This window comes from Salmo trutta, chromosome 1, assembly GCF_901001165.1.
Source record: "Salmo trutta chromosome 1, fSalTru1.1, whole genome shotgun sequence".
Classification (NCBI taxonomy): domain Eukaryota; kingdom Metazoa; phylum Chordata; class Actinopteri; order Salmoniformes; family Salmonidae; genus Salmo; species Salmo trutta.
Window position 1 is genome coordinate 34,114,050 of NC_042957.1, and position 15,541 is coordinate 34,129,590.

Below are 15,541 nucleotides of genomic sequence, written 5' to 3' on the forward strand. Positions count from 1 at the left end.
CAAACAAATCGAGACCAACAGACACCCTGCTCACCTGATGTGCTCCCTGCCTCCTCAAAGTCGATGTTGCCTAGGTGCAAAACACCGGCCACCACTCTGAACAGGTCCAGCTTTTCCGTGTCATCCAGGCCGATCTTCTTCATGGCCCCACACATCCTGTTGAAGTCCCCCTGGTCGTCCAGCAGAGGGTCCTTCAGGGGCCCAGCTTTCAGGTGCTGAGGAACCATGGGCAGAGGACGGGTCAGTGGTCGCCCTAAGTAGGGGTCAGCCTTTCTCTACAACCTTAACCCTTCAGGAGCCCAGCTTTCAGGTGCTGAGGAACCATGGGGAGAGGATGAGTCAGTGACCAGGGTCACAAGCTCTTTACAGAAGGGGTACTGTCTCAAAGATCAAAGGCTTGCATTGTGGCTGTGTTAATGTTGTGCCCCAACATCAATAAAATGACAAAAAACATTACCTATAAAGTAATAACAATACCATCTCCCTCACTGGCAAGAGTTTTTCTTTGACTTGGTGAAAGTGTTTGTTTAGATCCGAGATGAGGCAATGCTATTGGACTTCAAGCTAATTGGGCAGATTCTGTAAATGGAATTAGCACATTAAACCTGCATGGTAGATAAAGTACATAACATATCCTGTTCGCTGCGGCAGGAAGAGGAGCAAGGATAGTAAGGTAAGAGCCCACACCTGGAAAACCAGCAACACAAAGAATGTTACAGTACGATGGTATACTGGCATAGCAATAACATACAGTAGCTTCAAACACCAGATTAGAACGGCAGATAAACGGCTTTTATGATAATTGGGTTTCCTAATATTAAACAATTTTTTTTTTTTAAAGATGTAAATTTGAATGGGTTCGTGGCTAATGAGACACTAATAAGAATCCATCTCATCACTCTTGAATTTATTGTCATTAAATGAATATCAACTGACATTCTGTAACTGAAGGTGGTGGCACTAGTTTATGAATTAACTACGGCAATGAGTAATACTTTTCTGCATACAACACAGTACAGAGCAGACATCGCCTTGTAAACAACAACCATAAGGTATAGGAGTGCTAGCGCGTAAGAACGGTTTATTCTTCTCTACAGTAAAATTGATGGCCTAAGGTGATAAGAAACCCAAGCCATTACAATAATGGAAACCAAGCAGTTTGTTAAAAAGGCACATTTGAGCACTTCATTCCCAATTATATAGTAGCTGCTTGGCTGCATTTCATGTACCGAGTGAAAGTTCCTTGGCTCCAAACTTCCCAGTAACTTTTGGATATCAAATAGAAGGATAATATTGCCCCGAGTGCCAGTTTATTTATTTCATTAGGTTTATTTGGCAGGGACAATGCACAAAAATAAGTTTCAGAGCACTCTGAAATGATGCGTCCCACCAGATTTCGCTAATAGCTACTTTGCATCTGTAGTCCTCCACTACACCATTAAAAAGAAACCATTGTACTCTGACATTCTGGTCCAACTTTACGCTGGACACAAAATATGTGGTCATTTTGACCTCAAGTCTTACACTCCAGAGAAAAACCCCATCATGCACTTAAAGAGAGAGAAAGCATGCAAGGAATCCACCACACTCAGCACCAATGTGAACCCAGACACAAAAAAAAGACAAACTCCCCAAAATTCACATCATAATAAAATCAAAAAGAAATAATCCTTGTAATAGCACCAAATCTATAATCACCTGATCATCCTGTATTATATAGAGCAGAAGCAGTGCAAAGAGACATACAACCTTGATCAACAACAGTGACAGTAAACATAGTATAAAACGAGGGGTCCATCCCAAATGGCACCCTATCCCCTAGTTAGTGCACTACTTTTGACCAGGCCTCGCAGTGAATAGGGTGCCATTTGGAACACATGCAGTGTATGGGCCCATTATATCCACAGGCAATGAGCAAAGGCCTTATTCAGCATCTGTCACAATACGATTCTCTCCAATAGGCCAAACCCAGCATTTATCATGAACAGATGCTTCCTGTGATCAACAAGGCACAATCCTCCATGATCATATAACAAGCTACACGCCTCTCTGGAGACTGCCTTCTGGTGTGAACCTAAAAAGGGGTCAAGGGTATCACCTACATGTACTGTACCTACCGTCTAAAAGAGTCATCTGAAAACCATCTGCTTAGATAAAACAGACGCTGAAAAACTCAGCCCAGAAAGTACTCGGAATTTGTTTGCTTACTGTGTAGTTTTAACTATAGAAATGGAAGTCATTCTAAATTGCATGGTTTTAACCTACATGGTAGGATAACCTCTACTAAAACACACGGCATCAGCAGCACAATTACAAAACGTGATATTATCAGATTGAAAACGTACACACTCACAGCCACGTTATTTTCTCCCACTGATGTCCCTGACTACATAGAATGGATTAATCATCAATGTCCCTCAAGGGGAGAGTAAGAGAGGCACACTGTTGTCCAGGGCATTTCATAATAACAATAATAATTCATTACACTTGTGAGTCCTGAAGGGGTGTTGCAATAATGGAGAACTTATGCATAATTAATCAAAGGGAGAAGGCAAAGGAAGGAACTCATTTCGGCTGAGCATAAAGACTTCTCATCGATACGGTACTTTCATCTAGTCATACAGTTCATCTCATTGGCTCCTTTCTTAATTAAATTGTTTGCGCCACATCTCAGATCAAGTTTCCGTGTGTGTGTGTGTATATAAATAAGGGGGCTTATCTGACCAGAATGAAAATAAAACAATTTGTAGGCAACTGGTAGGAGTTTTAAAACTTGTAAAATGAATATATTTAAGTGTCTTGTTCAGTTTATAAAATAATAAAATAAATTAGTGTCACTACATCAGTGCATCCGCAGACCAAGAACAATGATCGTTATTTGACTGAGCAGGCCGTTTAGTAAAGGTATAAGACATTGTGACAGATACAGCGAGCAAGACAGGGATGGAAGAGTACGTTCTGTTATTTTCTCTCAGCACAGACAGTCGTGCCTAAGTGCATTTCCAGTTAGTTCTGGAGACGAGAAACCATCTGTCATTAGACAGCCAAAAACTAAGGATCAGAGGGAGGATTTCCTTTGTGGTTGTCCAGATATCTGGGAATACCCAGAGTAGCTAAAGACAATCAATATGGAAGGTACATGAAGAAAGAAAGGAGAGAAAGGAAAGAAAGGAGATTAAGACATGCACTGTACCTCTGGGCTCTTGCGGTTCTGAAGAATCTGTTTGTCTGTGTCCTTGTTTGCAAAGAAGCGAGTGCATCCTCTGTTCAAATACTGCAACACAGAAATATAACAATCAACAGAAGATCGCATGGATCAAGATACTGCAGTATGATATATATGCAACAATTTCAAAAGACTTTAGTGAGTTACAGTTCATAAGGAAATCAGTCAATTAAAATAAATTCATTAGGCCCTAATCTATGGATTTTATATGACTGGGCAGGGGCGCAGCCCAGCCATGGGTGGGCCTTGGAGGGCATAGACCCACCCACTTGGGAACCAGGCCCAGCCAATCAGAATGAGTTTTCCCCCACAAAAGGGATTTATTACAGACAGAAACACGCCTCAGCACCCTCTCAGACGACCCCACAAGTAAGAAGCCGGATGTGGAGGTCCTGGGCTGGCATGGTTACATGTGATCTGCGGTTGTGAAGCCAGTTGGACGTACTGACAAATTCTCTAAAACGACACTGGTAGAGATATGAATATTAAATTCTCTGGCAACAGCTTGGTGGGCATTCCTGCAGTCAGCATGCCAACTGCATGCTCCCTCAAAACTTGAGACATCTGTGGCGTTGTGACAAAACTGCACATTTTAGAGTGGCCATTTATTGCCCCCAGCACAAGGTGCACCTGTGTAATGATCATGCCGTTTAATCAGATTTTTGTTATGCCACACGTTAGGTGGATGGATTATCTTGGCAAAGGAGAAAAGCTCGCTAAGAGGGATGTAAACACATTTGTGCTCAATTTGAGAGAAATCATCTTTTGTGCGTATGGAAAATTTCTGGGATCTTTTATTTCAGCTCATGAAACATTGGACCAACACTTTACATGGCGCATTTATATTTTTGTTCAGTATAGTTATAACTGGCCCTAAATCTATTGAATATCCCATCAACCTTGGTACAGGATGGTTTAAAATGGTCAACACATCTAACAATGCATTAGCAGTAATATGGGAAACAATGACTTTTGAAAGCCATTGGTAAGTAATACAGTGCCTAGTCAAAGTCTATACACCCCTTGCACGGTCTTCAAATTTTGCTGCCTTAAAATTACATTAAAACATTTTAAAATTAGATTTTTGTTCCTACTGATGTACACAACCTACTCCACATTTTAAAAATGAAAAAAAAAAAATTGGAATAAGAATCTTTGCACAACTCTTAGGGCAACATATATACATCGTTCTTGACAAAATTGCTCAGTACGTTTGGTTGGGTGTCATTGATGACAGAACCATTCAATCATTGTCTCTGAATTTCAAGCACAATTAAGTCAAGCCTGAGACAGGACCAATCAGGAACACTCAACACATATTGGAAATCCATTCTGGTGTGTCTTTAGCATTAAAATGTGTGTAATTGTCCAGCTGAAAAATAGAACTCGATCCCAGGTTTAGGTATTCAGAAGACTGAGGGAGGGTTTCCTCTTTCCTGTCTGGCCTTTGCTACTTTCATGTTTATTTTTATCCAAACAAACTCCCCAGTCCCTGCAGGAGATCGGCATACCCATAATGAAGTCCGTTTAAAAATACATATTTAAATTATTTATTTTTTAAAATCAGCTCCAAATCATCCATTCTGTTTGCAACAAGGCTGTTAAGAATACTGCAAAGAAATTGACTTTTGGGTCTTAATTAAAAACAACAGTCTTGGGTCAAATCAAGTACAACAAAACAGAGTGAAACACTGTATTTTCAAGTAGTGTGGTAGCAGCATCATGTTATACATATGCTTGTCACTGGCAAGGAATGGAACATTTGTCAGGATAAAATAAAATATGAAAAGGAGCAAAGCCCAGGTTAAAAAAAAAAACTGAGGAAAACCTGCCTTAGTCTTCCGAAAAGCTAACCCTGGGATAGAGTTATTTTTTAGTGGGACCACACACACACACACACACACACACACACACACACACACACACACACAGCACTCCATCGCTCTCCTCTTTGGTCAAATAGCCCTTACACAGCCTGGAGGTGTTGGGTCATTGTCCTGTTAGTCCCACTAAGCCCAAACCAGATGGGATTGTGTATCGCTGTAGAATGCTGTGGTAGCCATGCTGGTTAAGTGTGCCTTGAATTCTAAAAAAATCACAGACAATGTCACCAGCAAAGCACCCCCACACCACATCTTCCATGCTTCACGGTGGGAACCACACATGCGGAGATCATCTGTTCACCTACTCTGTCTCACAAAGACACGGCGGTTGGAACCAAAAAGCTCAAATTTGGACTCGACCAAAAGGACAGATTTCCACCGGTCTAATATCCATTGCTCGTGTTTCTTGGCCCAAGCAAGTCTCTTATTATTGGTGTCCTTTAGTAGTGGTTTCTTTGCAGAAATTCGACCATGAAAGCCTGATTCACACAGTCTCCTCGGAACAGTTGATGTTGAGATGTGTCTGTTACTTGAACTCTGATGCATTTATTTGGACTGCAATTTGAGGCTGGTAACTCCAATGAACTTATCCTCTGCAGCAGATGTAACTCTGGGTCTTCCATTCCTGTGGCGGTCATCATGGGAGCCAGTTTCATCATAGCGCTTGATGGTTTTTATGACTGCACTTGAAGAAACTTTCAAAGTTCTTGACTTACCTTCATGTCTTAAAGTAATGACGAACTGTCATTTCTCTTTGCTTATTTGAATATGGACTTGGTCTTTTACCAAATAGGGCTATCTTCTGTATACCACCCCTACCTGGTCACAACAATGATTGGCTTAAATGCATTAAGAAAATAAATTCCAAATTCTTTTAAACAAGGCACACCTGTTAATCGAAATGCATTCCAGGTGACTACCTCATGAAGCTGGTTGGGAGAGTGCCAAGAGTGTGCAAAGCTGTCATGGCAAAGGGTGGCTACTTTGAAGAATTTCGATATAAAACATATTTTGATTTGTTTAACACCTTTTTGGATACTACATGATTCCATGTGTCATTTCATAGTTTGGATTTCTTTACCATTATTCTACAAAGTAGAAAATAGTAAAAATAAAAACCTGTAATGAGTAGGGGTGACCAAACGTTTGACTGGTACTGTATGTCAAAGAAACACAAGAATGGCTTTCCATGAGGTGTTGAGAGTTCCTGAGAGGTCCTGCCTCAGAACGGACTTAAAAAAAGGTTTGAATATTGCTGCCCATCAATGACTCACCCAAATTGATTGATCTCGAGCAATTTTGACAAAAACGATGGATAAATGCTGCCTTAAGAGTTGTGCAAAGTTAGTAGAAGTTCAAAAAAATATATATTACAGCTGTAATGGTTACGAAAGGTGCTTCCACCAAGCATTAACTCTGGTGAGTGAAGCATTGAGCAATAGACATTTGTTTTTTAATTTAATTAGGAAACATTTTGATAATTTTAGTTCAACTTTGAAAATGTGGAGTAGGACAAAAAAAAATAAAAAATCTAATATATTCCCTTTTGAGGGTTCATGTGAAGGCAACAAAATGTAGCGATTGTATTTCCACATCACTGTCTCTCTATTTCCATGTAAGTCTGTGTGGCCTGCACAGGCGTTTCACATGATGGATTACACTTCGCTGTGAGCGGATTTGTTGTTTACTTGGGTCTTGAGCATTCACCATTGTTCATGGCAAAGAGTGCATTTGGCACAAAATACGTTATTCCTCTCCGTAATTGCCTTTGTGCGACTTTTAATGACTTCTCAGTCGCTTGCTCCCTTCCTGCCTGTCACTAGAGATACGGGCCTGATGATGAGCGCGACGACAACGTCCCAGGTGGGTAGGAGAGAATAACAAAACAGAACCCGGTTGCTTATCTTGTTTGTAGGAGACGAGTCATTTTCAGCTGGCCAGATGGAACGGAACAAAGACTTTAATTACAGAGATAGGCCTTGAGGAGGATTGTACGTCTCTCTCCTTCTCTTCCCAGCCCTGTGCTCTACACTCCAGACAGGGCATATTCAGTAACACAAGGCTACAGAACATAACAGACATCTTACAAAGCTCCACACAGCCCTGCTGCTAACCCCACTGGGTCTCTGCTGTGCACAAAAGTAATTGTTGTGATCAATAAATAAAATGTCATTTTAGTTTCCAGATCATCAGAAAAATGGTAGGACAGAAGACTATTCGAGGAAACAAGGGACCACGGTTGAGTAGAAGTACCTGGCTTACTGCCCAGAAGATATGCTTCGCAGGGGATAAAAATGGCAGAAATACAGGGAAACTATGGCCATATGCAGTACGGCAAATAACACAAATGAGAGGAGGCTGAAGACAAAATTCTGACATTAAAGTGATGTCCAGCTGAAGAGAGATGTAGGCTACCTTCGGAGCCACGCTGAAATGATGTTTCCTGCAGCAAGTGATGTTGAAGGTACTGAAATCCCTTCTTTTCCCTGCAACTTCCTTCCTGTCTAGCTGCTCAAACTCTTTCAATTCCATGCGATGCTAATCTGCACTGGATGTGAAACAGGGAGCACATGAGTTGTCTGGGTGCTGTTAATTCTATAGAATTTCCAACGGTCAATAGTAATGTCCAAGTTGAATTGGAGCTCAGAAGAAATGTCACTGCATCACTCAGTTTGACCATCTTCATTATAGCGGACGATGTTCCTGTCAGGAGCTGGAGTCAAAGCACTTCCTCTTCCTGATCAACCACTGGTGGCCTGCAGGTAGTTCAATTTTTTTGATGTGGGAGTATTAATGCTATTATGCAATTTTACAATGACAATTGTTTATAAGAATAATAATAATAATAATAATAATAATAATAACATTAATCTATTACATTCACTGATAAAATATCTTGGTGGTCAATTTTAAGAAATGTGGCAGTTGATCGCAATTTGGTGGTCCTCAGAACGGAAAAGGTTGGGAACCAGCGGCCTAAAGAGCCCTGGGCAGGGAACTTTAAAAGAGGGGACCAATATTGGACAAGGCAGGAGGGGAGTTTGTACAACTTCCCTAAAAACCTGCCACTTAACTACAACATAATTGGGTGTCTTAAAATAATCTCATCCCCCTGACAGGAACCAGACGGGGATCTTTAGACCAATGGTGGACAGAAAATGGCAGGCACGGAGTTAGTACAACTTCTCTAAACACCTGCCAGCTAATAACAGCAGAATTGGGTGTCGATAACACTGAGTCTGAGGGGAACCAGACAGGGAATTTTAATAAAAGATGAACGATAATGGACAAGGCAGGAAGAGACTTTGTACAACTTCTCAAATAATCTGACTATAACAGAATTGGCTTTCCTTAATTAAAGCACAATGAAATGAATTGTTATATTTGTGAAGTTTATGGCAAGAAAATAAGCCCTTCTTAAAGGATGGCTGAGAATGCCACCTAGTGGTCTCAGAGGTACGGCGCAACAATAGAAATCCATCCAAACATGTATCATGACTTGACATTTTCATAGCATCGTTTTATTTTAATCCTAAACACCAAAACGAGTGAGTTTCCTTAATATTTAATGAGGAGCTTTGGTACCCCCGTTGAGCTGACTGCTTGGGGTGAAGGAGCCGAGTCCTCACTCCCTCACACTGATACGAGTGTCAGGTAGTGTTTGAGGGGATCGCCCTTAGCGAGGAGCTGCGCAGATTCACTAATCTCAAATCACATGATGACTCGTTATTTGAGATGCAAGGCGATTTGTAGATCAGTGATTCTGCGGAGCGCCATACTCAGGTTGATCTTCTTGAGCGCACACGCTCCAAGGAGCTAGCAAAAGGTGAGTGAGTGAGTTTTAGGCCAGCCAGTAGGCCCCACTCACCCTGAAGGCATCTGGGGATTCCAGATGGAACTTGGTCCTGATGTCCTCTGAGGCTCCAGCACACAGCCGGTAGAAGATGTGGTAGTTCCTCTCCTCCTGGCTCTGCTGGCAGATCCTGGACTTCTCCAGCAGGTAGTGGGAGACAAAGCCTCCCACCACAGTATTCTGACCAGACAACACCGGTTCAATTAGCATCAGACGTAGCCAAAGCAAATGCTCAAAGTCTTTGAACAATTTCAAATTGTATTTGAACACTATTATTATGGTGTTGTCTGATGATTTTAATGCTCGTGAAATATGGCACAGCGGTATGACAGTGCTGCTGCTGTACCTTTTCGTTGAAGTGGATTTCTACAAACTTCCCAAAGCGACTACTGTTATTATTCCTGACAGTTTTTGCATTCCCAAAAGCCTCCAGCAGGGGATTAGCTGTGGGATTGACAAAGAGAAATCAAAACACAAATCCATACAGTGTGGTATTAAGTCATGCTGCTAGGAAGTGAGATTTTTATGTACCTTCAACTATTCTCTCATCAATATCTTGACCTGTTCCATAGGACATTGTTAAGTATCTACAGGGCAGAAACAAAAAAATCTGAGTTAACGTGAATACTCTGACTGCACTTCTTTACACAAACCAATAGAAAACAGCCTGCCAGATCAGACTGGGGCACGTCCCCAATGGCACCCTACGCCCCTGTATAGTGCAATACTTTTGACTAGCTCTGGAAAATAAATGGTGCACTATGAGGAATGTGGTGCCATTTGGGACACAGCCCGTCTGTTGACGATGCACAGAGAACGTCATAACTTTACCTGAGGACAAACTTGGTGTTTTCAGTCTTTCCGGCACCAGATTCCCCGGACACGATGATGGACTGGCTCATCTTCAGCACCCTCATGTCCCTGTAGGCCTTGTCAGCTGACAACAGACATCCAGCCATTAGACAGTGTTTACAGTTTATTTACCCTCTCCATTACCTCAGTGACACAAAAAAAAGAATCTCAGTGGGATCATAAATGAAGTCTACGGTTGCAATAGCCATGCAGAAGGTACAATGAATGCTCCTTGTACTTTTAAATGATTACAGTGTTCACAACACACACAACATACTCCAAAAATCCAAAATGGGATCCTCAAGATGGATGGTTACATTAGCAAAGTCAAACTGTACATTGAATGCTCACTGGAAATAGGTAGCGAAAATCACACTGAAAATAGGCCAAGACACAGGAAGGCCAAAAAGATCATCAAGGACATCAAACCACCCGAGCCACGGCCTGTTCACCCCACTACTTTCCAGAAGGCGAGGGCAGTACAGGTGCATCAAAGCTGGGACCGAAAAACAGCTTCTATCTCAAGGACATCAGACTTAAATAGCCATCACTAGCTGGCTACCACCCGGTTACTCAACCCTGCACCTTAGAGGCTGCTGCCCTCTGTACATAGAATCACTGGTTACTTTAATAATGGAACGCTAGTCACTTAAATAATGTTTACATACTGTATTCTACTGTACTTTAGTCAATGCCACTCCGACATTGTTCGTCCTAATATTTATACATTTCTTAATTCCATTATTTTACTTTTAGATGTGTGTATTTTTGTGATTTGTTAGATAACTGCACTGTTGGAGCTAGGAACACAAGCATTTCACTATGACTGCAATAACATCTGCTAAATGTATGTGACCAATAAAATTTGATTTGACAGAGCATACATGTACTGTGAAAATTACTGTAGACTGCCCTCCAGTGGACAGATGTGAAAGTGTAATGCATTGTCAGCCCAACAATGGCACAGAGACATCTGTGTTTATGCGTCCCAAATGGCACCCTATTCCCTACATAGCGCACTGCTTTTGACAAGATCCCAATGGGCCCTGGTCAAAGTAGTGCACTATATAGGGACTAGAGTTCCATTTGGAACTCAACCTGTGTGTTCCTTCCTCCCTAGTACTCACCGATAGCGTAGACGTGGGGCGGCAGGGTGCCCAGGGACCTCCCATGGTACTGTTTAATGGTCTCTGGAGCATAGAGCTTTGGGAGGTCAACATACGGGTTCACTGCGATCAGGATATTGGCTACAAACGTCTGGGAGAAAAAACAAAGGGAAACCTGAAGTCAGAAATACTCTAGTATACACAAGGTTGTTTTTAAGCAAGGTGCTGAGCGATTAGTGCTTTTTGAGGTCAGTTCCGCACATTTTTCAAAACAATATAATGCACCATACATTATGTGGGTTGAATGATGTAACACAGAATAAAACAATTAATAAAGTCCCATGATGGTAGTGACTGGCCATTACGGCTTTTCACTTATTAACATTACTTACCGTAATGTCCGGACTATTAAGCGCACCTGAATATAAGCCGCACCCACTGAATTTTAAAAAATATATTATTTTGAACATAAATAAGCCGCACATGTCTATAAGCCGCAGGTGCCTACCGGTACATTGGAACAAATGAACTTTACACAGGCTTTAACGAAACACGGCTTGTAACAAAAATAAATAGGCTAACGAAACACGGCTTGTAACAACAAAAAAAAAAACGTTAGCAGTAAGCTTTAGTTGTCTTTTTGTACTGCACTCAACTTGAAAGCTGCATCATATGCATTTCTCCGTGTCTTTGCCATGATGAGGGTGACAAAATGACTACCGTAATCAGAATGATGGGAAGTTTGAGAGCGCTCGATTTAATCTAAACAGTAAACAAAAAAGTTGTTTGACCTTAACCCGTTCGGCAATTTCATTGGTCTAATGAAAGCTTCATGCCGCCAAAAAACTGAGCACGTCACAGAGTGTGTTTGAAAAAAATAAAAATAATTGAAAGCGGGAAAAACCCATATATTAGCCACGACATTGTTTAAGCCACGAGGTCCAAAGCGTGGGAAAAAGTTGCGGCTTATAGTCCGGAATTTACGGTAACTATATTTTAACGTATATTACATTTTTTTTTTTTTATGACTTTATTATTTCATTATGAGCTGCTGACTTCTCTCTATAGATTTTAGTAGTTCTTCAAAGTAAATAAGGCATACTTTTATGACTGCTGAATACCAACTATCAAATCACTTAAATCATGTATTTTCAGGTAGAGATACCAAGCAAACGAACAGCACGTTCTGTCTCTTTTCTCCCTCTCCATGTCTGCCCCACACAGACCGGACACGTAGGCATGCAATGGATTATGGTTATTGTAGTTAATATTATTTCCGCCATGTTGGAAACCACAACTCCCGACTACGTCGCACAGTTCAGGTTTCATCGGATTTCTCTCTAGAGAAACTGCGCATTGAGCTCACAGAAAAAAAGGAACTAAATGGAATGCAAATAATTTAACTGATGTTGGAAAATGTTGTTTAAAAAGCAAAACAAAATGACCAACATTTCGGTTAAATCGCTCAGCACCAGATACACAGCAACTGCTTTTGGGGTGAATACTTCTGATATAACACCCAGGTTTTCCTCAAGTACCTAACAAAACACTAGTCATCACTGCTAAAAGGAATTGTCTCACTGCATATCAGCCAAACACTTCCATAGAACACAGCAAGGCAGTTTCTCACTGCAGCCACTAGGTGCCACCCGTTGGAAGACAAGTGTCCCATGACTCTCCTCTCCCCACCAGCTGGCATCCATGTCCCCCTGCCTGCCTGGCTGGCTGTCACCTCAGAGGACCTAATTAAGTTCAGTGGGGAACAGGATAGCGCTCCCTGGCTCTGCTCTGCTCCCTGGCCGATTACAAAAGGGTAGACAGGGGCCAGCAGGGAGACTGATGACAAGAGCTAGCTGTGTCTGGGTGTGTATGTGTTGTGTCCCCTCCCTGATGGACAGCGTGAAGGCCTTGTCGTTGTCACTCTGGGCTGCCAGTCAGGTGGGAGGGTAGTTCCAGTGACACGCGCTATAGCGGTGTGTGTGTGTGCGCGCGTCAATGTAACTGCCCTCGCTCCCATCAGCCACCTGACATGCAGCCCAGAGTGACAATGATAAGGCCGTCACGCTGTCCATCAGGGAGGGAACACACCACAACATGTAGTAAAGTACAGTAGGTGAAGAGAGACAGAAGTGGCTGAGGTGACAGGGCTTTAGCATGATAATGAGTGGGTGTTCTATCGGCCTTGCCCCTGCTGGTTCAACCTGTTCAGCTGTTGGAACAAGACTGATGGGGAAGACAGCAGGATGTACACTACCGTTCAAAAGTTTGGGGTCACTTCGAAATGTCCTTGTTTTTCAAATAAAAGCTTCAAAAAAAAAAAAAATGGTTCATTTAAAATAACATCAAATTGATCAGAAATACAGTGTAGACATTGTTAATCATGTAAATGACTATTGTAGCTGGAAATGGCTGAATATATTTTTTTAAATGTAATATCTACATAGGCATAGAGGACCATTAATCAGCAACCATCACTCCTGTGTTCCAATGGCACGTTGTGTTAGCTAATCCAAGTTTATCATTTCAAAAGGCTAATTGATCATTAGAAAACCCTTTTGCAGTTATGTTAGCATAGGTGAAAATTGGCCTTCTAGGCAGAGTTCCTCTGTCCAGTGTCTGTGTTCGTTTGACCATCTTAATATTTTTAATTGGCCAGTCTGACATATGGCTTTGTCTTTGCAACTCTGCCTAGAAGGCCAGCATCCCGGAGTCACCGCTTCACTGTTGATGTTGAGACTGGTGTTTTGCGGGTACTATTTAATGAAGCTGCCAGTTGAGGACTTGTGAGGTGTCTGTTTCTCAAACTAGACACTAATGTACTTGTCCTCTTGCTCAGTTGTGCACCGGACCCCAAACTTTTGAACGGTAGCGTAAATACAGGTTATGTCTGTTATAAAGTACTTACATAGATTTTGTCTTTACTATACCGCACGCGGATGTTGTTCAATAGAGTGGCTTCATTCAAGTACATCAAAGAACCTGAAAAACAACAGTAAATCACAAGCTGTCAAGAAGAGGATGGATCAAAATGGAAAACACAAGAACAAATGTCACAAAATGGCATCCCTAAATCCTCAGTGGATGTTTTTGGGGTAACAGTTTTATGATTGTAATTCAGTTCATTACTTCATATAGTGCTGCAAAACCACTTAGGTGCCCATTAGGGAAACTTTATGTGATGGTAAGAAACATAAAAACCTTGTACTGGAGACTGCAGACTTCTGGTAAAACAATAGCAGTGTTTGTGCTGTAAACTCACAGTTGTCTTCCACATGTTTGTTGACATCATCCTCAGCTGGGAACACTTGGTTGATCTGGGCCGTAAAGATCTGTCAAAACAAGATGGACGTGAAAACAGGATTCAATCATTTCACCATGCTGTTCTCTTTCTAATGTATTAAAGTTGAAGAGGAGGTCACGAAGTACATAAAAGTATGTGGCCTAAAATACCAAATAACGCAAAGGAGAGAGACACACACGAGTAAATAAACCCATTAAGTCTATTTTGATTCCGTTCAATGTGCCTGCTTCTAAAAATATAAGTCAGTAACCTTTTTAAGTCTGTCAACGTGTTCTTCTCGCAATCCCCACGTTTCCCAACGGCCACTCAAAACACAGACTGTTCAGAACGCCATTGCTTCAAAAAACCCTGGCGTATGCAGCCGTGAGTGACAAGTCAAGGGACAATGAATTATTTGGAGTGAGGATAGAAACAGGATCTGGGAGTTAACTAGTGAGGTGCTGTGGAGGCTGGCTGCAAGCTGCAGCCCCTCCCCTATTCAGGCCCAAGGTTGTCGGTCAGCACCTTCACCGCAGAGCACAGCCACCATGCATTATTCACCGGCATTATCAGTACACATGCATGGCCCAGGACAAACAATAGTGCTAGCTACATGTTCCCATAGGCAGGGCTTGAGTTGTGAGGCTGGTGTTACTCATAGCATGTGTTTAAGGTAAACAAAACACATCTGGTGAGTACTATGGGAGCACTAGCAGTTTAGCCTTGTTGATGGCTTTCTTTATTCAATCTACCAATAGGTTCCCTTCTTTGCGAGGCATTGGAAAACCTCCCTGGTCTTAGTGGTTAAATCTGTTTGAAATCCACAGCCCGACTAAGGGACCTTACAATTATTTATGTGTGGGGTAGAGATGAGGTAGTGATTCAAAAATCATGTTAAACACCATTATTGCACACAGAGTGAGGCCATGCAACTTATTAAGTGACTTAAGCAAATGCTTACTCCTGAAATTATTTAGGCTCACCATAACAAAGGGGTTGAATACTTGACTTAAGACCTTTCAGCTTTTAATTTACTTCAAAAACATAATTCCACTTTGACATGAGGTATTGTGTGTAGGACAGTGACTAAACATCTGAATTGAATACATTTTTAATTCAGTCTGTAAAACAACAAACGTGGAAAAGGTAAAGGTGTGTGAATAGTCTCTGAAGATATGCAGTGCATTCATGTTCATGGAACTATGAACAAACACAGTGGGCTACTTGGCTAACCAAAGCTAGTGAAAGATGGCTGGCTGCACCTTTCTCCTTCTGCATGGATACATTCTTCTTACCCAAGTCATAGACGCCAACTGCTTTAGCGCCTATTGACGACGGGAT

At 41.7% G+C, this 15,541-nt stretch overlaps 1 protein-coding gene across 7 annotated transcripts in view; it reads right to left on the bottom strand.

Annotated features, from left to right (window-relative positions):
• The window catches only part of myo6a (myosin VIa), a 100,289-nt gene that overhangs the window by 57,675 nt on the left and 27,073 nt on the right, over nt 1–15,541 (bottom strand). For all 7 annotated transcript variants that reach the window (XM_029754380.1, XM_029754375.1, XM_029754365.1 and 4 more), the window contains exons 3-11: nt 14,180–14,249; nt 13,826–13,899; nt 10,942–11,071; nt 9,794–9,899; nt 9,494–9,549; nt 9,309–9,406; nt 8,978–9,142; nt 3,194–3,274; nt 35–215 (exon numbers count right to left, since the gene is read on the bottom strand). In XM_029754380.1, the coding sequence (XP_029610240.1) occupies nt 35–215; nt 3,194–3,274; nt 8,978–9,142; nt 9,309–9,406; nt 9,494–9,549; nt 9,794–9,899; nt 10,942–11,071; nt 13,826–13,899; nt 14,180–14,249 (961 nt within the window). The remainder of the gene's footprint in view (nt 1–34; nt 216–3,193; nt 3,275–8,977; nt 9,143–9,308; nt 9,407–9,493; nt 9,550–9,793; nt 9,900–10,941; nt 11,072–13,825; nt 13,900–14,179; nt 14,250–15,541) is intronic.